Source organism: Spea bombifrons, chromosome 13, assembly GCF_027358695.1.
Source record: "Spea bombifrons isolate aSpeBom1 chromosome 13, aSpeBom1.2.pri, whole genome shotgun sequence".
Lineage (NCBI taxonomy): Eukaryota > Metazoa > Chordata > Amphibia > Anura > Pelobatidae > Spea > Spea bombifrons.
This window is the reverse complement of record NC_071099.1, coordinates 8,425,847-8,451,605: the sequence shown is the minus strand read 5'-3', so window position 1 is coordinate 8,451,605 and position 25,759 is coordinate 8,425,847. Positions and strand designations below refer to the sequence as shown.

The 25,759-nt window shown below is 44.1% G+C and overlaps 1 protein-coding gene across 1 annotated transcript in view; it reads left to right on the top strand.

Annotated features, from left to right (window-relative positions):
- Positions 1 to 25,759, top strand: part of CNTNAP1 (contactin associated protein 1) — an 84,398-nt gene that overhangs the window by 32,905 nt on the left and 25,734 nt on the right. Inside the window, exons 9-14 of the mRNA XM_053453810.1 lie at positions 147 to 318; positions 2,034 to 2,140; positions 6,276 to 6,395; positions 6,762 to 6,965; positions 19,476 to 19,632; positions 22,307 to 22,434. Of these exons, the coding sequence (XP_053309785.1) occupies positions 147 to 318; positions 2,034 to 2,140; positions 6,276 to 6,395; positions 6,762 to 6,965; positions 19,476 to 19,632; positions 22,307 to 22,434 (888 nt within the window). The remainder of the gene's footprint in view (positions 1 to 146; positions 319 to 2,033; positions 2,141 to 6,275; positions 6,396 to 6,761; positions 6,966 to 19,475; positions 19,633 to 22,306; positions 22,435 to 25,759) is intronic.

Genomic DNA, 25,759 nt, shown 5'->3' with positions numbered 1-25,759 from the left:
GCAGTCCTGGATAACATAATTAATCTACTATATGTAATCGTGATGTAAAATGTAAAGGACTATATCCTGTGAATTTTGTTATTAGGCCTTTGCATTTTTTATATATAATTATTTCTAAGCTTTACATTGGAATTTATATCATACAGGTTGTCCAAAACCAGCTGCTAGATCTGGATGCAACTCCAACCAGACAGCATTCCATGGCTGCATGCAGATGATAAGTGTTGATGGGCAACCCGTGGATTTCCATCGAATGCAACTGGGCTGGCTGGGGAGTTTTTCAGAAGTCATGTTCAATGTCTGTGCTATTGCTGACAGGTGGTACATTGTTTAATGATATGAAATATTCAAGTGTTTAATATTTATATGTATGCTTATTTATTCATCCAGAGGTACGTAGGATTATGAGTTAATTATATTTGCGTTATTAACTTAAACAAAGAGGCAAACTAAAGGATGACCTTATTACAGTATGGATCCATATTTGTCCCTTACAGGGAACCACATTTTATGGTTCCAACTTAAAACAGAAAAGGCCATTCTTCACAGTTAGAGCGAAAAATGTACTGTCCCTGGAAAAACTTGAGGTTTTTAAGAAATAACTGATGGGGTATTCATTTGTAGCAAATTTGATTTTGAAATGGTTCATGCAGGAAATTTGCTTTGGAGTAATGGAATACCGTATTTGCTCGATTATAAGACGAGGTTTTTTCCAGAGCAAATGCTCTGAAAAATAACCCTCGTCTTATAATCGAGGTCGTCTTCTAATCAGACCTCAAAAAAAATGTCTGCTGGAGCCATTATGCTTACCGGGCTTTGGTCGCGAGCAGCGTCTCTGCTACTAGCAGCAGGAGAACAGGAAGCTAGCACAGTCCTCACATAACTCTACCTCCCCCCTTCTTCCTCCTGGAGCGGGGCCAGAGAAGTTGCTCGCACAGCCGGGCCCCTGCAGAAGTCTGCAAGTGGGAGATCTGCAGTTCAGGTAAGGGGGTGGTGGAGGGTTTTTGAGCAAGTATGTGTGATTAATGGAATGAATGAGTATTTAAACGTTTGTGAATGAGTGTGTGTGATAGCATGGATGTGTAAGGGGGGTGGTAGCATGGCATAGGGAGGCTGTAATCACACTACTATCATCCCCAGGTTCCAGCATGTACTGGCTGCCTTGGCTTGATAGGAGTGTGATTGCTGTTAGCAGATATATATATATATATATATATATATATATATATATATATATATATATATATATATATATATATATATATATACCTCCAGAAATGCATTTTAACCCCCTATATGCCACTGTGCCCCATGATATGCATTTTAACCCCCTATATGCCACTGTTCCCCATGATATGCCTTTTAACCCCCTATATGCCAGAGTGGCATATAGGGGTATAAGGCATATCATGGGGCAGAGTGGCATATAGAGGGTTAAAAGGCATATCATGGGGCACAGTGGCATATAGGAGGGTATAAGGCATTTCTGGGGGCAGAGTGGCAAGCCTGGGGGCAGATGTGCATAACAGGGGGGGCAGGTTGGCAAATAAAAGGAAATAAAAAAATATATATTTTTCTCAATCATAGCTTTTATTAAATATGAAAAAATAGTTTACATGAATTAATATTTACTAGTAAAACTTTTTTCCAATAGGGTAGTCTTATATTCAGGCTTTTTGTTTTTTCCTAAATTAATATTCAGATTTTGGGGGGTCGTCTTATAATCAAGGTCGTCTTATAATCGAGCAAATACGGTATATGTTTTTTTTCTGTGCAAGAGATCATCCATTCAGAAAGGCATATTCACTTAAAGTAGCGAAAAGGGTTATTTACAGGAAGAACAATTCCATCTTTTTTTAAGCACATTTGGAAATGGCTTCAATTAGGGTCTTTTGCCTTCTTGATCAACAGCAGAGTTGAACTCGATTGACTGTGTTATAAAAAGGGACACTTTTGTTAGAAGGTGTTGTAAGAGGCTAGCTCTAGGGAGGCCAATATTATAACCAATATAATTTAACAGAACTTTTATATAGGTGCAGACCTAATCCGTGTGAACATGGGGGTCGTTGCTACCAGTCATGGGATGACTTTTTCTGCATCTGTGATATGACCGGCTACAAGGGGGAGACATGCCACAAATGTAAGTGAATTTCTTGATTATAGTACAGGGTGTTGGTCTTCATAACAGGCAACACTAAGATGATTAAGTTAAAAGTACATGGCAGCCTTTAATTTTGTTTGTGTTTTGTATGGACCACATAATTTCTCACAAGCATATGTGCACTCTCATTATTTATATTAAAAGAGGCACGTTTTTGTTTTACTTTTATACACATTAAGTATAACTAACTTAAAGGGCTACACTATATGGACAAAAGTATAGGGAGATACCTCTTAGTTATTAAATTTACCACAGGTGTAAAAATCAAGCACGCAGTCTGCATTTACAAACATTTGTGAAAAAATGGGTCATTCTGAAGAGTTCAGTTAATTCAAGCGTGATACTTGAATTTGACGGTCAACTTTAGTTAGTGATATTATTGGAAAGTGGAAGCATTTAGGAACAGCAGCAACTCAGCCACGGAGCAGAAAACCATGTAAAGTCACAGGGCGTGGTCACCGATTGTTGATTCCATAGCTGAAGTGTTGGCATTAATATTAGTACAGGAACTTCATGGAATGGGTTTCTATGGCCGAGCAGCTGCATGCAAGCCTCACATCATCAAGTACAATGCGAAGCATGAGATTGAGTGGCATTGTCCCATACCATACCCTTTCATTGAAACGGAATTTTAATGCTTCAGCATTGGACAAAGCAATGCTTCCAACTTTGTGAGAACAGTTTGCCCCCCAGGCCGCCCTGATTCTACATTAAACGGCCGCGCGGCCGTCCATTTCAGTGGCCGATTCGGCCAGGGCTGAACTGGCCGGCACACCGAGATGCCACTGCAGCCGATATGGCTGTGAGTCCTAAAGCGGCGGTAAGACACGCTGGCCGCTTTAAACTCATTAAGTGGCCAGCGTGCCTCCACAGTGCCACCCAGTGTCCTGTTCCGTGTGACTCCGCCCCTTGAGCGGTACGTCACATCGTCAATGTGATGGGCCGCTCAAGGGGGCGCAGTCACACGGAACAGTTCCCAGTGACAGGTAGAAGAGCACGTTGGAGGACAGCAGCAGTGAAGGATGGCAGCAAAAACCTAAGTATTAAAAAAATTTAAAAATAGTTGGGGTAATAGGTGGAAGGGGAGCCATATTCAAAGAGGGGGTGCAATGGGACAACAATTAAATACAAAATGGGGGTGGCTAGGGGGTATAAGTACACAACAGGGTGGTTGGGGCACCACATAACTCAATACTCAAAGGTGGGGGGTGGGTGGCTGGGTTCAATATACATAGGTCATTAACAATGCAAAGGGGGCATCAATACACAAGGGAGGGGGGCTGGCTGGGGACATCACATAAATCAATACACAAGGGTGTTGGGGCCACAAATCCACATGGGACAATACACAAAGGGCATAATGTACAAAGGGGGCTTGCTGGGGTCACAAATCCACATGGGGCAATACACAAAGGGCATAATGTACAAAGGGGGCTGGCTGGGGGCACAAATCCACATGGGGCAATACACAAGGGGTAAAAACAAACAAACAGCAAACCAGTGTGGAAAGCATTTTGGATGTGGGTGTCAGTGTGGCAGAGCCTGTCCTGGTGTGTGTGTGTTTGGGTGTAGGTGTGGCAGAGCCTGTCCTGGTGTGTCTGTGTGTTTGGCTGTCTGTGTGGCAGAGCCTGTCCGGGTGTGTGTGTTTGGGTGTCGGTGTGGCAGAGCCTGTTCTGGTGTGTGTGTGGGTGTTGATGTGGCAGAGCCTGTCCTGGTGTCTGTGTGTTTGGCTGTCTGTATGCCAAGGCCTGTTCTGGTGTGTGTGTTTGGTTGTCTGTGTGGCAGGGCCTGTCCTGGTGTGTGTGTGTGTGTGTGTGTTTGGGTGTCGGTGTGGCAGAGTCTGTCCTGGTGTGTGTGTCTGGGTGTCGGTGTGGCAGAGTCTGTCCTGGTGTGTTTGTGTGTGTGTTTGGGTGTCGGTGTGGCAGAGCCTGTCATGGTGTGTGTGTCTGGTTCTCAGTGTGGCAGAGCCTGCCCTGGTATCTATGTGGCAGAGCCTGCCCTGGTATCTATGTGGCAGAGCCTGTCCTGGTGTGTCTGTTTGGGTGTCGGTGTGGCAGAGCCTGTGCTGGTGTGTGTGTTTGGGTGTCGGTGTTGCCTGTACTGGTGTCAGGGCGAGGTGTTTGGGGACAATGTTGGCTCACGCTGGGCTGTTTGGGGACAAAGTTGGCTCACTCTGGACTGTAATTTGTTAATGTGTATCCTGTGATCTATGCCTGTAATTTAGGGGGTTTTATCTAGGTGTGTATCCTGTGATCTATGCCTTAATTTAGGGGTTTTATCTATACCTTTAATGCTTAGTTGTTATGTGATTTCCAGTTGATCTATACCTGCAAAGCTGGGTTTGTGTATTCTGTTGATCTGTATCTGCTATGCAATGCTTCCATACATTATTTATGTATACCTGCAAATACAGGGTTTGTATTTCTTATTCAGTTGATCTATACATGCACGTGCTGTTTACATGTGTTGTTTATTTAAGCTATACCTTAACTACAGGGAGTAAGTAAAAGATAGGTGTGGCTTAGTGAATGAGGGACAAAGGGACTCTGTGGATGATTACAGGGGAGAGGACCCAGAGCCGGCCTTAGGTATTCCGGCGCCCTGTGCGAACTACTCCTCTGGCGCCCCCCCCTCACTAACCCCCCTCTGTCCCTTCAAACTACCCCCCCTCTGCCCCTTCAAACTACCCCCCTGTGCCTTCAAACTACCCCCCTCTAGCCCTTCAAACTACCCCCCCTGTCCCTTCAAACTACCCCCCTCTGCCCCTTCAAACTACCCCCCCTGCCCCTTCAAACTACCCCCCTTCTGCCCCTTCAAACTACCCCCCTTCTGCCCCTTCAAACTACCCCCCCTCTGCCCCTTCAAACTACTCCCCCCCCTCTGCCCCTTCCTTCAAAATATCCCCCCCCTCCTTATCCTAACTTACCTTGAGGAGTCCTGCCGGCATTTCATGTTGAGCGTCGGAATAGTCCGGCGCTCAACATGAGATCCCGGCACCGCGATGGAGTCACGGAGAGTAAGGGGCGTCGAGCGGTTGCTGAGAACTTCACGAGCAACCGCTCGGCGCCCCTGCCCGGGATTTAGGTACAGAAGGGGCGGCAGCGGACCCCGCGGCGGCGGCAGCGGAGGAGGACCCCGTGGCAGCGGCGGCAGCCGTGGTGGAGTTGGACTCCGCGGAGGCGGACCCTGCGGCGGCGCCCCCTGGAGTGTGGCGCCCTGTGCGGTCGCACAGGTCGCACACCCCAAAGGCCAGCCCTGAGAGGACCTCTCAATGTCACAGTAGGGTCGGGAGGAGGGAAGACTGTACTGACTCTCACAGTCTTCCTCTAATCAATGGTCAGTGTGGCAGAGGCCCAAGGAAATGCCTAGGGTCCAATTTTTCCATATTTTAAATTTTTTTTGTTACAAAGATTAACTGTTTTTTAATGTATTAAACATAAATTATTTTACTCCCAGTCCCATCACGTTACATCAATATGCGTTAGAAAATCAGGAAAAGATGGGCATGGATGGTGTGCTGATTCGGTGGCGCAACGGGCCACTTGACTAGACTTGCCCCCCAGGCCTTAGGCTGCCAGCCCTCCCCTGAGTTTGGGGAAGGCCCTTTTCTATTCCAGCATGACTGCACCCCAGTGTAAAGCAAGGTCTATAAAGACATGGTTGTATGAGTTTGGTGTAAGAATGTGACTGCCCCGCACAGGGCCCTGACCTCAGCCCCATCGAAGACCTTTGAGATTAACTGGAATGGAGATTGTGAGCCAGGCCTTCTCATCCAACATCAGTGCCTCGCCTCACAAATACTCTACTGGGTGAAAGCCTTCCCAGAAGAGTGGAAGCTGATAAAGCTGCAAAAGAGGGACCAACTACATATTAATGTCTATGTATTAAAGATGCAATGTCAGAAAAAGTCCCTGTTGGTGTAATGGTCAGGTGCCCCAATACTTTTGTCCATGTAGTTTATTGCTTACCCAGTAGTGATTTCCCAAAATAAAAAAAGTTGCAGATCACCTTTATCTTGGTTATTATTTGGTATAGTTTGAGTCTCTGTTCATCATCCTACTTTAACCCTACTAAAACAGCACTGTTCCTACATTCCTTCTGTCCAATTTCTCAGCACTTTACAGGGAAAACTGTGATGCATACAGAGTCAGTGGAAAATACTCTGGCAATTACACTGTGGATCCAGACGGCAGCGGGCCATTGAAACCGTTTACTGTCTACTGTGACATCTCAGGTACGGTAATTATCTGAATTAATTGCTAATAATTTAATTTTATCCTCAGTTGATGGCCATACTGTGATATTTTACATAAACTTACTTTTAACTTCATAAGGTCTAGGAAATAGTTGATGCTATGAATACTTTTCTCCCATTCACATTTATCGTGAATACAGGAGAGGGCTTTACAAAAAAAGAAGGGGTGTAAATAAAACAAATACTGCCATACAGTATGTAATAGCACAATAGACAGTCAATATTTCTTCATAACACTCACAAACCCATTAAAATGAAAATCTAGATTTTAGACAGGTCGTTGGATTTATCTTTTGGTCTCTGAAATCAATGTAATTTTGTTGTCTCTTTTTCTTACTCCACTAGCGGAGAGAGCTTGGACCATTGTGCACCATGACCGGTATTACGCTACCAAAGTCTTAGGTTCTAGTCCAGACCAACCATACATGGGAGAGGTGCATTACTGGAACGCATCCTGGGGGGAGGTCTCTGCATTGGCAAATGGGTCTGAATACTGTGAGCAGCGAATTGAGTTTTCTTGCTACAAATCCAGGCTCCTTAATACACCTTGTAAGTAGGAAATACTACTTATACTATTCAGCTATTAATCAATAGTAACAACCAGGTTTACTGGTGAATGAAATGGATAATGAGTACCAGAGATTTTTAACTGTACAATTTTGTAACTGAAATTGGTGCAGTTTTAATATTTGGTTACATAATTTGTGTTTGAGTGACAAGATTAGTTAACCCCTTCGTGACAATGGCTGATTTTATTTTTTGTACCCTTCGTGACAATGGCCGTTTTTAACATTTCTGCGCTGCTTGTGTTTAGCTGTAATTTTCTTCTTTCCCGTTTACTGAACCCACACAAGTTATATATTGTTTTTTTCAGGACAAGAAGGGCTTTGTTTTGATTGTATCATATTATTTACTATTAAAAAAACTATAAAATATGGTGAAAAATTTAGAAAAAATTACTTTTTCTAACCTTTAGTTGAAAAATCTTTTACTCATCTATAAAAGGTAATGGAAAAAAAACCTGCTAAATAGATTCTACTTTAGATTCGAGTTAAGAAATACCCAATGTTTTTATGTTTTTTTGCTTTTTTCTGCACGTTATGGGGCAATAAGTACAGGTAGCGTTTTGCTATTTCAAAACCATTTTTTCCAAATCTGGTAATTCTTCCCCCATGTGCCATTCCGGGTATCTTTGAAGCCGGCCAATGCAATTTACCCCATCAAATCATATAGTTTTTAAAACTAGACACCCCAAGGTATTTGAAATGCTGGCATTTTAACTAGGGCTGCAACTAACGATTATTTTAATAAACGATTAGTTGGCCGATTATTTTGTCGATTAATCGGATAAAAAAATACATTATTTTAAATTGAAGAAAAATTGCAATAAAAAACGTACAATTTACACTTTCATCTCTTTATTGCAATGGCCTCTCTCTATTCACCTTCTTATTTTACTGACATAATAATAAAAGCTACAAGAACCCAAACATGGTGTTTCTCAAACTAGGTTTTAATACAAAGTTATTAGTAAATATTAATTCATATGTAAACTATTTTTCATATTTAATAAAAACTGAGAAAAAAGCCTTGTTTAAATTTTTTTATTTACCAAACTGCCCCCAGTTATGCACATCTGACCCCCAGCTTGCCACTGTGCCCCCTGATATGCCTTATACTCCTTATATGCCAGTGATATGCAACTGAGCCCCCTGATATACCTTTTACCCCCAGATATGTTTATGCCCCCCTGATATGCCTAATATCCATATGCCTTATACCCCCTATATGCCCTAAAAGTTCATAATACCCCCCATACACCACTATAACTCACCCATACACCACTCTGGCTCCTCCCACTCCCATACACCACTCTGGCTCCTCCCCCTCCCATACACCACTCTGGCTCCTCCCCCCTCTCATACTCCACTCTGCCTCCTCCCCCCTCCCATACACCACTCTGCCTCCTCCCCCGCCCATACATCACTTTGGCTTCTCCCCCTCCCATATACCACTCTGCCTCCTCCCCTCCCATACATCACTTTGGCTCCTCCCCCTCCCATACTCCACTCTGCCTCCTCCCATACACCACTCTGGCTCCTCCCTCTCCCATACTCCACTCTGGCTCCTCCCCCTCACATACTCCGCTCTGGCTCCTCCCCCTCACATACTCCACTCTGCCTCCTCCCCCTCCCATATATCACTTTGCCTCCTCCCCCTTCCCATACTCCACTCTGCCTCCTCCCCCCTCCCATACTCCACTCTGCCTCCTGTGAACCTCCGTTTCTGACAAGACACCAGGGAGCCGGGTAGAGAGGCAGAGTGGCGTATGAGAGGGGGAGGAGCCAGAGTGGTGTATTGGAGGGTGGCTCCCATACACCCCTCTGACTCCTCCCCCCTCCCATACACCGCTCTGCCTCTCTACCCGGCTCCGTTACTGAAGGCACTTTCACTGCAGCTTCATAGAAGCCACAGTGTAAGCGAAGGGCAGTAACGGAGTCTGTCTGTGCGATGCAGACCCTCACCGGCTGTCAGAGAGGATGATTCTCTGTCAGCCTGTGAGTGTCTGCATCGCACAGACAGACAGGAGGAGGCAGATGGGAGCGGGAGAGAGACGGAAGTGAGAGACCGGCCGACAGTGAGGGGAATCCAGGTCCCCTGCAGCGTTGCGGGGGATCTGGATTCCGGTGTTATAATCGGATCTCTGTTTGAGGTCGGATTATATAAGGAGAGGAGTTTTTCAGAGCATTTGCTCTGAAAAAAAACCTCTTTTTATAATCGATAAAAATCGATCCGATTAATCGATAATGAAAATCCTTGACAACGATTTTCATTATCGATTATTATCGATTTTATCGATTAGTTGTTTCAGCCCTAATTTTAACCCTTTCCATGCACTACTTTTACCACCAGCCTTTGTGAAACTTTATGGTAGTAAATTTTTTTTGTATTTTTTTTACACACGTTGTACTTCAGGTATAAATTTATCGCTCCTGGTATATGTCCGAGTCAAGCAACACCCCAATATGTGTTCAGTACATGCATCAGTTTTTAGGGTTATTTGGGAGGTAAAAGGCCGCCTTTGTGAGGTGTGTATTTTTTTACCATTTAGACATCTGATCCTACTGCCCCCATGTCCAATATTTGGGACATCTTTGAACCCGGCCTATTCAATTTGCCCCATCAACTCATGCATTTTTACTAGACACCCTATGGGCATTTGTAATGCCAATATTTTAACTCTTTCCATGTGGGAATTATTGTGAAGATAAAGAATTGTAGGACTTGCTTGTTAAAACCTTTTTTTTTTATTTTTTTGGTGACAGTGGGGATTTTTACATGTTACCATATTTTTTTTAAAAAAAATGTAACATTTTTGAACAATATTTTTTTTTTTTTTTTTTACTAATCACTCTGATTCGTGAGCTGGGCTCCACTGACCTTGCATGGTTGGATGCAGTACCTGCATTCAACCTGCAGGAGGAGCTTGAGAGTTCTCAAGAGGGTCTGGATAGACCCTCTGTGAACTCAGATCTATTGTTAATGCCACTGTGTGAATGATGGCAACATCATTTACAGGATGGCACTTGTGGTTGCTCTTAGGAGCAATCACAAGGCTATCGGGGTAGTGTTACTGACGTGCCTCGATATCGAGGCATGTCAGCAGCGGAGTTTATTCTTAGGAAGCGATTCCGATCGCTTCCTAAGCTGTTTTAGCCCACCACCGCCGCGATCTTTGATCCTCCCCGGATCCACAGTCAGCCTCAGCCGGCGATGCAGCTATTTAACATGTACGGGCTTTGTCGTTAAGGGGTTAGAGAAAACGATTATTTCAAGTTATTGCTTTTAAAAGTTGATCAAGTTGACAATCTATTAAATCATAACGTGTACTTAATTTTTCACACATGGCTTCTCCATTTTGGCTTTATTTTTGTTGAATAAGTCATTACACAGTGTAATATGTCATGTGTTGTTCACTTGAGGTTGTATTTGCCTATTTTCTTATACCTGCTAAAAACAGATAATTGTTATTATACCCTGATATGTTGTCAGACCCGGCCTCGGGTCCCTCTTCGCGGGAGACCTCCTGCCCGCGGACCTCCCGATCACGGCACGGAGTGCCTCGCACGCGCCGCGTTCCCGAAGAGGGGGGGGCGGGGCTTAGCCCCGTTGATGTAACCTCCCTCTCCAACAGACACCAGAGGGAGGGGGAGGAGGTAGATCCTGCTCTGTCTCCCTCCACTCTGGTGTATCAGAGGGAGGGGAGCAGGCACTTAGTGTGTGAGGGGATCAGGTGCTAGGGGACGTTATTCTCATTACCTGCCCCTATATAATCCCCACAAACCTCTACACCAGTGCTTCTTTGTTAACCTTAGTGTTGCTTATAACCTCTATAATACTTGAGTCCCTGGTATCCTGAACTTTTGGCTTTCGTCTCCTGTTTATGCTGTCTGCGGCCTGCCTTGACCTTTGGACCGTGACCCCGATTATTCTCTTGGATTTGCCCCTTTTTGTACTGCGTTTCTGGACATTGTGCTGCCTGGGGCGAAGTGTGAAATGCTGCCCCCCGTATGTGTGGTGTATAGTCCCCTCTATAGTCCCCCCCTGTATGTGTGGTGTACAGCCCCCTCTATAATGAAATCAGCAATTGTGTTTCACAAACACCGAAGTACCAATTTAAGTTTCCTTTTTCATAATATATTCAGATTGAAATAGAGTAAATAACACAATACCTTCACTTTTCCTCACACTGATTTCTGGAGTTTTGTCCTTTGAAGTGACTAGAAATTCAGGAAGGCGTTTTATCTCTGGATAAATAAAAATTACAAAGTTCTATTTATCCCTACAGTAAGTAAACTGCCAGGAAACAGATAACCAAATACACACCAGGACAGGCTCTGCCACACCGACACCCAAACCAGGACATGCTCTGCCACCGACACCCAAACACACACACCAGGACAGGCTCTGCCACATCGACACCCAAACACACAAACCAAGACATGCTCTGCCACACTGACACCCAGACAAACACACCAGGACAGGCTCTTCCTCACCGACACCAAAACACACACACCAGGACAGGCTCTGCCTCACCAACACCCAAACACACACACCAGGACAGGCTCTGCCTCACCAACAGCCAAACACACACACACCAGGACAGGCTCTGCCACACTGACACCCAAACACACCAGGACAGGCTCTGCCACACTGACACCCAAACACACACACTAGGACAGGCTCTGCCACACTGACACCCAGACAAACACACCAGGGCAGACTCTGCCATACTGACACCCAGACACACACACCAGGACAGGCTCAGCCACATCAGGACGGGATAAGCTACTAAGAGCATGAAAAATTGCTTTCCACATTGCTGCTTGTTGTGTGTTTGCCACCTTTGTGTATCTGTGCCCCAAGCCAGGCCCCTTTGTGCATTTTGCCCCAACACACCCCTGTCTATTGATTTATTTGATGCTCCAGCCAGCCTCCCTCCCTTGTGTTTTGATCCCCCCCCCCTTTTGTACTGGTGAATTGTAATGCCCCCATACCCATGTGTATTACCCCCCTCCCCTTTGTGTATAGATTGTCCTAATCACCCTGTTGTGTACTTATGTCCCCAGCCACCCTCTAGGGGCATGAATATGTCTCTCCATGACTCCATCCCTCCGTCTATCACCTCAATTATTTATTTTTTTTAAAATACTTACTTTTTCTGCTGGCTTTCTTCCACTGACGTGCTCTTCTCCCTCGAGATCGCGGTGACGAGCAACTGTTCTGCGTGAGCCCGTCCCCTTGAGCGTCACGGCGCATCTTCAAGGGGGCGGGACGAAGAGCCGAACGGATCGGCATGCAGGCAAGCCGACCGCTTTCAGATAATTAAACGGAGTCGGTTGTACAGTAGTTTTAAAACCGGTAGCAGCATCAGATGCGGGAAAAAAACGGCGCTTGGGGCGGCAAAGTGCCGCCTCTTCAAAAGTGCCGCCTGGGGCAATTGCCCCAGTCTGCTCCATGGTAGGGCCGGCCCTGCCCATAGCCCAGTCCTATAGTCAGAATACCGTATATTCCGGCGTATAAGACGACTTTTTAACCCCAGAAAATCTTCCCAAAAGTCGGGGGTCGACTTATACGCCGGGTACTAACCGAGTACCGGGTACTTACCGAGCCGGAGATTCCCACGAAGCCACGAATCTCTAGGGGAGGGGCAAGTGGAGAAGCCGCCTCCCCTGGGCCGGTCTTCAGGGCCGCGCCGAGGTAGGTGCAAGATGGTGATCTCCCCAACTAGCCCTGATCAGCAGGGCTGGTTGGGGAGATCACCACCTCCCTCTAACTAGCCCAACATTACGGAGCTCGAGGTCTGGCACTTCAGACCTCGGCTTCCCTGCTCCCTAATCACTACGTGCCGGCTATTGATGCCGAGCGCGGTGATGACGTCATGTCCCGGCGCTCGGCATCAATTGCCGGCGCGTAGTGATGAGGGAGCAGTAAAGCAGAGGTCTGAAATGACAGACCTCGCGCTCCCACAACTGGATGGAAGAAAGAAGATAGAAGATGAGAAAGGTAAGAGATGGGGAGAAAGGGGTGTAAGTGCAGTGTATGTGTACATATGTTGGTGTGAGATGGTCAGTGTATGTGTATGGTCAGGTAATGTGTGCAAGAGCAGTGTAGGTATTTGTGTGTTTGTAAGCTGGCATGTGTATATAAATATATATATATATGTTTATATATATATGTATATAGACACGTGTGTGTGTGTGTATATATATATATATTGTGACACAAGGTCTGGTAAGGTGGTAGATGGCAGGTATATTAGACCAGCCTTGGTCAATAGTAGTCTGCCTTAAAATATGTCCCAGGGAAAGATGTTTGACTACAAACTGCACTACTGCGTTCTGGACAGGAGCTCCACAGGTGTGGGGTAAGTAGCAGCTCACCTGTGGCTGATTAATTAGCAGGCAGAAGGTAAAGGGTTTGAGCCTGATTCAGAGAGGAAGCCACTGTTATGCCAGCTAGGAGAGCTGATAAACTGAGGGGTGGTTTCTCTCTGCAAAGCCATATTGATGGTAAATTGTGACCTGTTTTGTTCTAAGCGAAGACTGTTATTCTGCTTACAACTGCTGCTGTTTGTTCCTTGAAAATAAACATTGAAGTTGAGCTGGATGTGTCCTGGACTTCATTTACCCTAGAAGACTGTGGTTACAGCCAAGATCCTTGACAAAAGTCCCAAGGAAAAGGGAGGCTTGTCACATATGGTGGAGAATGCGGGCATCCACGTAAGTCTGTGGGTAGAAGTCAGTTACAGCTCAACATGGAGGATATTATCAAGGCGTTGATCCAATCCACCACTGTGCAACAGGAGGCTAACAGGAGAGCTACAGAAAACAGTGCAGTTCTGCAGCAATTGGTACTGACCCAGGCAGAGAATGCTAAACTCCTGGCCAAAGCACAAATAGAAAGCACTGAATCCTTAGTGCAACAGATTGCAGTGGCACAACTTGAGGCATTTAAAGTAACCCGTGAAGAGCAGCAAAATGCTACCCGTGTGCTACAGCAGGAGATCCAAACTATTTCTGAAAAGCTGGACTTGGACCCTGAGGCGAGATCCCCAGGACCAAAGATGATTCAGGCAAGCCACTACCTCCAAAAGATGACTGCATCAGATGATGTTGAAGCCTACCTTCTGGCATTTGAACGCACAGCAGAGAGAGAGAAGTGGCCGGCTACCGAGTGGGCAAGTGTACTGGCACCGTTCCTGAGCGGAGAGCCGCAGAAGGCGTACTATGACCTAGAGCCTGCAGAAGCAAGCGACTACCGAAAATTGAAAGCTGAGATCCTGGCACGTCTAGGGGTAACCTCTGCAGTACGTGCCCAAAGATTCCACTCATGGGCATTTTCCCAGGACAAAGCTGCAAGATCCCAAATGTTTGACCTCATGCATCTGGCCCGGAAATGGTTACAACCTGAAGTCAATTCACCTAGCCACATTGTGGAAATCCTAGTGATGGATCGATTTTTGCGGCGGTGGGTCAGCCAGAGTGATCCACATACAGCAGACCAGCTAATTGCCTTGGTGGAAAGATATGTGGCTGCAGGAGAACTGTTGAGCCCTGCTTCACCAGATAAACCCCGCAGTTCTAAGCTCAAGGATTCTGCAAGACTTGGTAAGACTGTTCTGGGTTTAAGGGGGGCGGAAGAACCACAACTATATTCTCAGGACACCAGGGACAATACTCCAGGACTCAGAGGGTTAACCAGACGTAATAGGCCTGGGAGAGGAACTAATTGGGGGTCAGACTATGTTGTGAAGTGCTTTAGATGCAATGAGGCTGGTCATATGGCTAAGGAATGCCCCTTGAAGGATGAACCTATGGAGTGCAATATAGGTGAAAATGGGGGAATGCATTCATTTTTGTTTAATTGTGTTGCGTCTATTAACAATGACTATGATAATAACCCTTATTGGTGCTATGTGAATGTGAATGGAAAAATGTCTAAAGCATTACTTGATTCAGGAAGTATGGTCACATTAATAGCAGAATCTGTAATACCCTATGTGAAGTCTGATCATGTACAAAAGGTGGGAATTATCTGTGTTCATGGGGATAAGAGAGAGTATCCCACAGCAGAAGTAAATATTGGAACCCCGTATGGTTCTCTAAAATACAGAGTGGGTGTAGTACCCAGACTATCCCAGCAGGTGGTAATAGGTAGAGATTTTCCCCATTTTCTAGAATTATGGGCCTCTGCAGAAAAGAAAGGCCAAAGCTCATCAGAATTTAACCAAGCTGATGAGGATTATGTGTTTCCTTTTGCCAATACCGAATTGGATTTTGACCAACGGGAGAGACACCAGGGCAAATCTTACTACCCTAAACCAGTACTAGTGGGGGATAACCCAGTACAAACTAGTGAGGAGCCGGCTAATACTGCAGAGAATGATGAGTTATTAGACATAGGGATCAGTCCTGGTAACTTTAAAAGCGCCCAGTGGGAAGATCCCACTTTAGTTGCAGCCCGAAACAATATAAGGGTTGTAAATGGGGTTGCTGCTCAGCCAGGAGAAGCACTGTCATTCCCTTATTTTGAAACGTTAAATGACCTAATCTACCGTGTAGAAAAGAAAGCTGCAGATACTATTAAGCAGCTGTTGGTTCCACAGGCTTTCCGTAATATAGTATTGAAGTTGGCTCACAGCCACATACTAGGAGGACACCTTGGAGTTGAGAAAACCAGAGAGAGAGTCCTTAAACGTTTTTACTGGCCTGGAGTGCTTGCTGCTATAGCAAACTATTGCTCTTCATGCCCTGAATGCCAGCACAGGGCCCCGTTCAAGGCTTTTCGTAGTCCACTAGTTCCCCTACCTATCATAGATGTGCCCTTTGAAAGGATCGCTATGGACTTAGTAGGGCCACTGATAAAATCCGCTAGAGGGCATCAGTATATACTAGTCGTTCTGGACTATGCAACGCGATACCCTGAAGCCATACCCTTACGTAATTCTTCTGCAAAGTCAATAGCAAAGGAGCTAATGCTGATGTTTAGCAGAGTGGGTATCCCCAAAGAAATCCTGACGGACCAGGGGACCCCTTTTATGTCCAGGGTCACCAAAGAGCTATGCAGATTCCTGCAGGTTAAACACCTTAAGACCTCAGTATATCACCCACAGACTGATGGTTTAGTAGAAAGGTTTAATAAAACCCTCAAGAGTATGTTACGTAAAGTAATTGACACTGACGGGAAAAACTGGGACTTTTTATTGCCATATCTAATGTTCTCCATTAGGGAAGTTCCGCAGGCCTCCACAGGCTTCTCTCCTTTTGAATTGTTGTATGGGAGGCATCCCCGTGGAATGCTGGATATAGCTAAAGAGACCTGGGAGCAGGAGAGCACACCCCACCGGAGTGTAATCGAGCACATAGCTCAAATGCAGGATAGAATGGCTACTATTCTACCTATTGTCAGGGAACACATGCAGAAAGCTCAGCAGGCTCAGAAAAACAGTTATAATCGTAATGCTCTATTCAGAGTGTTTCAGCCTGGAGACAGGGTATTGGTACTGGTCCCTACAGTAGAGAATAAGTTCCTGGCAACTTGGCATGGACCATACGAGATAATTGAGAAAGTGAGTGACGTCAATTATAAAGTTAGGCAACCAGGTAGAAGAAAGCCTGAGCAGTTGTATCACGTAAATCTGCTGAAACCTTGGAAAGACAGAGAGGTCTTGGTGGCTTTAAAGCCTTCAGAGCCTCCTAAGGCCGAGCCAGAGGTAAATATAGCCGAGACGCTATCTATGCATCAGAAGCAAGAGGTCAGGGATTTTATCAGAAGAAATAAGGATGTTTTCTCTGTAGTCCCAGGAAAGACTAATGTTATCAAACATGACATAGTGACAGAACCAGGGAAGAGGGTTAATCTCAAACCCTATAGAATACCTGAGGCCCGGCGGGAGGCTATAAACTTAGAGGTCGAAAGAATGCTAAAACTTGGAGTCATTGAGGAATCCCAGAGTGACTGGAGCAGTCCTATTGTATTGGTGCCAAAACCTGATGGCACATGGAGATTCTGTAATGACTATCGGAAGTTGAATGGCATCTCAAAATTTGACGCCTACCCAATGCCAAGGGTTGATGAGTTAATAGAAAGACTGGGTAAAGCACGGTATCTGACAACTCTAGACCTGACAAAAGGTTACTGGCAAGTCCCTCTCACGGACCGGGCCAAAGAAATAACAGCCTTTTCAACACCCAGTGGCCTGTTTCAGTACACTGTATTGCCATTTGGGTTACATGGTGCGCCTGCCACATTCCAACGAATGATGGACAGAATTCTTAAACCTCATACTCGCTATGCCGCTGCTTATTTGGATGATGTTGTCATCCACAGTACAGACTGGGAATCACATCTTCCCAAAGTTCAAGCAGTGCTTGATTCTATCCGCTCGGCAGGTTTAACTGCCAATCCTTCCAAATGTACTATTGGTTTAGAAGAGGCTAAGTACTTAGGATATTCAATTGGGAGGGGATTGGTTAAACCGCAAACTGCAAAAGTAGAAGCCATACAAAAATGGCCACAGCCACTTACGAAAAAACAAGTAAGGGCATTTTTGGGTTTGACTGGTTACTATAGGAGGTTTATTCCAGATTTTGCTACCATTGCTGCTCCTCTAACTGACCTTACTAAGGCGAGGTACCCAGTTATGGTTAAGTGGAGCCCTGAAGCAGACAAAGCTTTTAAAAGACTGAAGGAGGCTATCTGTGCCCAGCCAGTCTTAGTAACTCCGGACTTCTCCAGAAGCTTCATAGTTCAGACAGATGCTTCTGATGTGGGCTTAGGAGCTGTCCTTTCCCAGGAATATCAGGGTGAAGAACATCCTGTGTTCTTTTTGAGCAGGAAACTAAATCCACAAGAGAAAAACTACTCTATTGTAGAAAAGGAGTGTCTCGCTATTAAATGGGCATTAGAGTCACTTAAATACTACCTGCTAGGTCGGAAATTCCGGTTGATAACAGATCACGCACCTTTGACTTGGATGTGTCAAAACAAAGAGAAAAACTCCAGAATTACCAGATGGTTTTTAAGTTTGCAATCCTTTAATTTCACAGTGGAACACAGGGCAGGCCTCAAACAGGGAAATGCTGATGGCCTTTCCAGGGTACATGCTCTGATGTCCATGGTCGCTCAACCCCTTAGGTCTGAGCTGGGGGGGAGGATATGTGACACAAGGTCTGGTAAGGTGGTAGATGGCAGGTATATTAGACCAGCCTTGGTCAATAGTAGTCTGCCTTAAAATATGTCCCAGGGAAAGATGTTTGACTACAAACTGCACTACTGGCAGTTTGCAAAACATGGTAAGGGTCCCTGGGGCGGAGCATCTGGAAGAGCAGGGTGGGCCAGTGCTCCAACAGCACTAATTGCTGTATTGATCCAGTCCAGAGCCTGCGTTCTGGACAGGAGCTCCACAGGTGTGGGGTAAGTAGCAGCTCACCTGTGGCTGATTAATTAGCAGGCAGAAGGTAAAAGGGTTTGAGCCTGATTCAGAGAGGAAGCCACTGTTATGCCAGCTAGGAGAGCTGATAAACTGAGGGGTGGTTTCTCTCTGCAAAGCCATATTGATGGTAAATTGTGACCTGTTTTGTTCTAAGCGAAGACTGTTATTCTGCTTACAACTGCTGCTGTTTGTTCCTTGAAAATAAACATTGAAGTTGAGCTGGATGTGTCCTGGACTTCATTTACCCTAGAAGACTGTGGTTACAGCCAAGATCCTTGACAAAAGTCCCAAGGAAAAGGGAGGCTTGTCACAATATATATATATATACATACATGTGTGTGTATATATATATATATATGTATATGTATATATATATATATATAGTGTGTAAAGGCAGGGGTGTGTGGTGAGGGCAGTGTATAAATGTGTATGTATGGGCAGGCGTGTGTGAGTATGTATATATATATATATGTATATATGTATGTATATGTGTGTGTGTGTGTGTGTGTGCAAGGGCAGTGTATGTATGTATATGTCTGTATAACAACCAGCCAATCACCGGTAAGGTACATCGCTTGCCGTGATTGGCTGGTTGTTGTATGCTGGGTAGAGGGGTAGTCTTATACGGCGAGTATAGCCCAAACTCTATATTTTAAGTGGAAAAGTTGGGGGTCGTCTTATACACCCAGTCGTCTTATACGCCGGAATATGCGGTAGTTGTTATGCCTGTACCATGCATGTTTATATTCCCTTACTGTATTAGCCTTAACCACTTCTGCTGAGAGACTGTTCCATTTATCTACCACCCACTCTGTAAACTATAACTTCCCTACATCAAATATAAACCTCTGACCTCTAGTTTTAGACTATGGCCTCTTGTCCTAACATTTCCTCTTTTTTAAATGAGGTAGCAGGCAGACATATTGGCTTCAGCAGATTTTCTCCGTGGACCCTACCAAATAAAAACAGTCAGGGATAGGGACTTGCAGTTAACTGTTAATAAATAAATTAAAAAAGAATATTCACATACTATCATCTATATTTTATCTTTATTATAACAGCTGGACTGCCTTACAGCTTCTGGATGGGGCGAAATAATGAAAGACATTTTTACTGGGGTAGCTCCAGTCCTGGAATTCAGAGGTGTGCTTGTGGCTTAGAGAAATCATGTGCTGATCCAAACCTCTTCTGCAACTGTGATGCTGATCACTTGCAATGGTGAGTAGCAGGTGGCTGTGCTGAGGTGCAAGATCCAGTATCTACCCTGTACCTTTTTTTTATGAAACACAGCTACAGTCAATAAACTTGTACAAGTGAGATGGCCGACAGTTGGTCTATACCGAAATAATGAGGAAATAAACATGCAGCAAACCAAAGTATAGAACAACTCTGCTTGTGTGCAATAGTTACTTTTTAGTTTGTCAACTTAGATTTGTTTTATGCATTTTGCTGAACCAGTGCTGGTGCTGACCACTCGGCTGCCATATGCATAGTGCATATGATGGCTGGATTGTTTTAAATCTATTACATATTTTTCAACTGTACATTTACACAACCACACACACTTGACATACATTTTGCTAGATAAATCAGCAAAAGATTTTCACAGCTGGCTCGGATATAGGCCGCCCCCGTATATAGGCCGCACCCTAAAAGTTTGGTGCTTTTTTAAAGAAAAAGTTTTTTTCTTTAAAAAAGCACCAAAAAAACATGCTGCCACTCTGCCCCCCCCCCGAGATATGCTACCACTGTCCTCCCTCCCCGAGATATGCTACCACTGTCCTCCCTCCCCGAGATACGCTACCACTGTCCTCCCTCCCCGAGATACGCTACCACTGTCCTCCCTCCCCGAGATATGCTACCACTGTCCTCCTCTGCCCCCCCCCCAACTTACCGGAGCAGACTCCCGGGTGTCTTGCGGGGCCGGCGGGGGACATCTACGCAATACAATACACCGGAAGTTGTATTGCGTAGATTTGCCCCGCCGACCCCGCAAGACACCCGGGATTCTGCTCCGGTAAGTCCGGGGGAGGTGCAGAGGTAAAACGCATCCGCACGATGCGCTTAGACAACCTCCCGTGCCGCCACCCCCCCCGTGGGAAGTGCTGGCAGGGGAGGCTGTCTGAGCGTATCGGGGAGTAGGATGCAGGTCCCCTGCACCGCTGCGGGGGATCTGTATCCTAACCCCGCTGCCTGCCCGGCGCCCGGGACTGCATGTCCCGGGCGTCGGGCGCTAGACCCCGAATATAGGCCGCACCCCCACTTTAAAGTCTTAAAGTGGGGGAAAAAAGTGCGGCCTATATTCGAGCCAATAGGGTATATATATATATATACAGTGCTGTGAAGAAGTATTTGCCTTCTCCCAATTTCCTTTAATTTTTGCATATTTACCATAATTAGGTGTTTCGGACCATCAGACTAATTTTAATTTAAAAATAAAAATAACCTGTGTAAACACAAAATGATAGTTTTTTTCTTTCTATACATGCAATCAACCCTACCTGGCTCTGTGTGAAAAAGTAATTGCCCCCTTAGTTACAAAATCAGTTAACCAAATGAAATTGATTGGATTCAGTTTCACTAGACACACCCAGGCATGATTACTGCCAGCCCTGTTGAATCTAAACATCAATTAAATAGAACCTGTCTTGCAAAATGAAGTAGGCTAAAAGGTCTCAAAAATCAGCACAGAATGCCATGATCTAAAGAAGTTCAAGAACAGAGGGGAAACAAAGACATCTATCAGATTGGGAATCCTATGACCCACAGGGAGGAAACTTGGAGCAGTGGTGAACTTTCCCAGGAGTGGCTGGCCCACCAAAATAGCTTAGTGACGACTAATCCAAGAGGTCACAAAAGAACCTAGATTAACATGTAAAGAAATGCTGCAGACCTCTATTGTCCCAGTTAAGGTCAGTGTTCACAATTCCATGAGGAAACAGTTGCAAGGTGAAAACCACTGCTGACCAAAAAGAACACAAAGACATATATCACATTTGCCAAAAAACATCTTGATAACCCCCAAAGCTTTTGGGGATAATATTCTGTTGGCTGATCAAAAATTTAACTTTTTGCTTCAGATTGAAGCTGTTTTGAAGGCAAAGGGTGGTCACACCACATATTCATTTAATTTAAAATTTTCCTCTGTTCACTCACTTTGCATTTTGTTAAATGATAAAAAAATAAACTATTAACATGTCTATTTTTGAAAGCATTCTTACTTTACAGAATTTTTTCACACCTGCCTAAAACTTTTAGGTACACAGTACTGTATATTTGAGAAAACATTGCAAAGGGGTTCTCTATTTCTTTATATTAGACAGGTAAATACTATCCTAGAACAGAGGTATACACTAAGATGGAGTAGAAGTAGATCCTAACCCAGGCATGTCCAAAGTCCGGCCTGATCAGGCCCCACAGATAAGTTGCCCAAATATAGATCTGGTTTTTTGATATTAAAGGCAGAGTGATTTAACACCTGTTTAGATTTGTCATCCAAGTCACAAAATGAAAAGTATGCCGTTTTCAATAAACTTTGCATAAAATAGTTAATTTGCATTAAATTTTAATGGTTCAAAGAATGTCAGACAAAATGGTCAGCCCTCACACATGTTCACTTCATCAAATCTGGCACTCTTCGAAAAAAAGTTTGGACATGCCTGTCCTAACCACATGCCTCTAACTTGGGCCAGGACAACCTGCGGTCCTATTTCCATGTACAAGGATAAAATGCTGTGAATACAGGTTATACGTCATAACACAGAACGTACCTCTATTCATAACACAGAACGTACCTCGAAAACAAATGGTGTAAAAAAAATGTTACGTATCACTATATGTATAGACAATATCTCAGAAACAAATCATTATTAATACTTTCTCTTTTATTTAGGAGATACGACAAAGGGATACTCAGCTATCGTGACCATTTACCAGTAACACAAGTGGTCGTGGGAGACACTAACCGCTCCAGCTCAGAGGCTTGGTTTTCTGTAGGACCTTTACGTTGCTATGGAGACCGTAAGAAACTAGACTTACAGATTTAATCAATAAAGCTGACTACAAAGCTTGGTACTCAGTAGAAGTGACATGTACCTCCCATTAAAAAAATATATGCCAAGATTCTGCACAGTTAATTTGGCTTGGGATTCTTTCCATAGCTTAGTATGTAGAATCATGACAATTGTATTAAGTTTACTGTAGCATGTAGTTTTGTTGCTGGAACATTTTCTTGAAGTGAGTCTGAGAAGTGTGTGTTTGGGTGTGTTTAAAATAGATAATTACTATGCTTGTTTTAAGGTTTATTTAATTTTCAGGGTTAGGCAAATAAAGGCTTTGTGACAGACAATTACCTAAATGTCCTATATGCAGCAAGAAATTATTTTTCTTTCTTGAGGCTGCTGAGTGTCTGCCTCCCACAGTGTTAAGGTCTCACTTTTTTAATGAAAAAATATCAAAATATAAAATACTACCTGACATGTAAATAACATTGTAATAAATATTTCAAAGGTACATAACTGAGTTACAATATAACAAGTACATAAGTAATACATTACAGATACACAATAGCCAGAAGAGATCAGAGATCCATCTAATTTAATTTAAATTCTTCCTTTAAGAGAAAGTATTAAGATTTAAATGTTCCAGCTTCTGAACCCATTCATTCCACATTAAATATTTGGTATTTGATGCATTATTTATTTTATTTTTCACCTTTTGCTTGAACTAAAAGAAAAGGATTAGCTCTATTATTTCTATTAGTTCTATTTTTTATTAGTAGCCACCAAACAGTGTGTAACTATATACTGTTTATTTGTTCACTCTGTTTATCTGCAGAAGGGCAATTTCATTTTTTTATTTGGACCTATAATATCGATTCTTTTTCAACATATCGTATACGATACCCCATGGTGGTTTAATCAATTCACATCTCCACCAATCACGTAAATAGGAACCTTCTTTTTTGTTGCATCTCGAACATATGTACCACCTGTTTGTTACCTCAAATTGCATTTCTACCAGGAAAAGACCATGAACCTTTTTTTTCACTGTATCCAAAGAAGAAAAACAATCCACTAAATGAATGGATCTATTCATATCATTTTCACATTTCCCAATTACGGGGAAAGATCATATCTTTAACATGTAAAAAATCTATACACTTACCTTACAGAACCTTTTCTACCTTTCTATTATAAAATATACTGTATTTGCTCGATTATAAGACAAGGTTTTTTCAGAGCAAATTCGAGGTCATCTTATAATCAGACCTCAAATAGAGGTCTGACTACAAGACTAAGATCCAGATCCCTTGCAGCGCTGCAGGGCACACGAATCCTTCTCTCCGGCAGCTTCTAAAGGGGCTTTTATGATGGAGCGCCGGCGTGAAATGATAGAAGTACCGGCCAGCAGCAGCGGAGGTTATCTGCATGCATCTTGCAGACGTTCAGCCGGTTAACATCTGCGCGATGCATGGAGAACCTCCTCTTCTACCCGACACTTCTGCCGGGGTTTCTATGACGGAGCACCGGTGTGACGTGACCTTCCAGTCCTCAGTCATAGAAGTTCTGGGTAGCAGCGGAGGTTGACTACGTGCATCGCAGATGTTCACCGGCTGTCCCCACTTGACACCAGGCAGTCTGGACAACGGGAGACAAGTCTAGGGATGCATCGGTAAGTCGGGGGGGGATAGTTGGGGAATAAGGCATATCAGGGGGGCAGGTTGGCAAATAAAAGGAAATAAAAAATGCATTTTTCTCAATCTCAATATATTACATATGAAATAATAGTTTACATGTGAATTAATATAGGGTAGTCAAGCCTTTTGTTTGTTTTCGAAATTGATATTGACATTTTGGGGGGTCTTCTTATAATCACTGTTGTCTTATAACCGAGCAAATACGGTATGTTCCAAGCAAATCTCCTACGTATTGATGTTTAGACAATTTTTTTTTTTAGTCTCAAATAATTAAGCAGTTCTCGGTTAGGTAGCTGAAATTCAAACTAATTCTAGGGAAAGACATCCAATCATGAAAAAGGTTTTGTTGCTGGTTTTGTTAGTGTCCTTACTCCACTATTTTTAAATGACTCATTTTTTAACCTGATTCATTTTCAGGGTTAGACAAATAATTGTCATTAGGAATTCTGCAAGCCTTGTTACAATCATTTTCATGGTTTCACTTTGTCTACATACAGTGGGGCAAAAAAGTATTTAGTCAGCCACCAATTGTGCAAGTTCTCCCACTTACAAAGATGAGAGAGGCCTGTAATTTTCACCGTAGGTACACTTCAGCTATGAGAGACGGGATGAGACAACAAAGTCCATAAATCACATTGTCTGATTTTTAAAGAATTTATTTGCAAATTATGGTGGAAAATAAGTATATGGTCAATAACAAAAGTTCATATCAATACTTTGTTATATACCCTTTGTTGGCAATGACAGAGGTCAAACGTTTTCTGTAAGTCTTCACAAGGTTTTCACACACTGTTGCTGGTATTTTGGACCATTCCTCCATGCAGATCTCCTCTAGAGCAGTGATGTTTTGGGGCTGTTGCTGGGCAACACGGACTTTCAACTCCCTACAAAGGTTTTCTGTGGGGTTGGGATCTGGAGACTGGCTAGGCCACTCCAGGAACTTGAAATGCTTCTTACGAAGCCACTCCTTCGTTGCCCGGGCGGTGTGTTTGGGATCATTGTCATGCTGAAAGACCCAGCCACGTTTCATCTTCAATGCCCTTGCTGATGGAAGGAGGTTTTCACTCAAAATCTCACGATACACGGCCCCATTCATTCTTTCCTTTACACGGATCAGTCGTCCTGTTCCCTTTGCAGAAAAACAGCCCCAAAGCATGATGTTTCCACCCCCATGCTTCACCGTAGGTATGGTATTCTTTGGATGCAACTCAGCATTCTTTCTCCTCCAAACACGACGAGTTGAGTTTCTACCAAAAAGTTCTACCTTGCTTTCATCTGACCATATGACATTCGCCCAATCCTCTTCTGGATCATCCAAATGCTCTCTAGCAAACTTCAGACGGGCCCGGACATGTACTGGCTTAAGCAGGGGGACACGTCTGGCACTGCATGATTTGAGTCCCTGGCGGCGTAGTGTGTTACTGATGGTAGCCTTTGTTACTTTGGTCCCAGCTCTCTGCAGGTCATTCACTAGGTCCCCCCCGTGTGGTTCTGGAATTTTTGCTCACCGTTCTTGTGATCATTTTGACACCACGGGGTGAGATCTTGCGTGGAGCCCCAGATCGAGGGAGATTATCAGTGGACGTGTATGTCTTCCCTTTTCGAATAATTGCTCCCACAGTTGATTTCTTCACACCAACCTGCTTG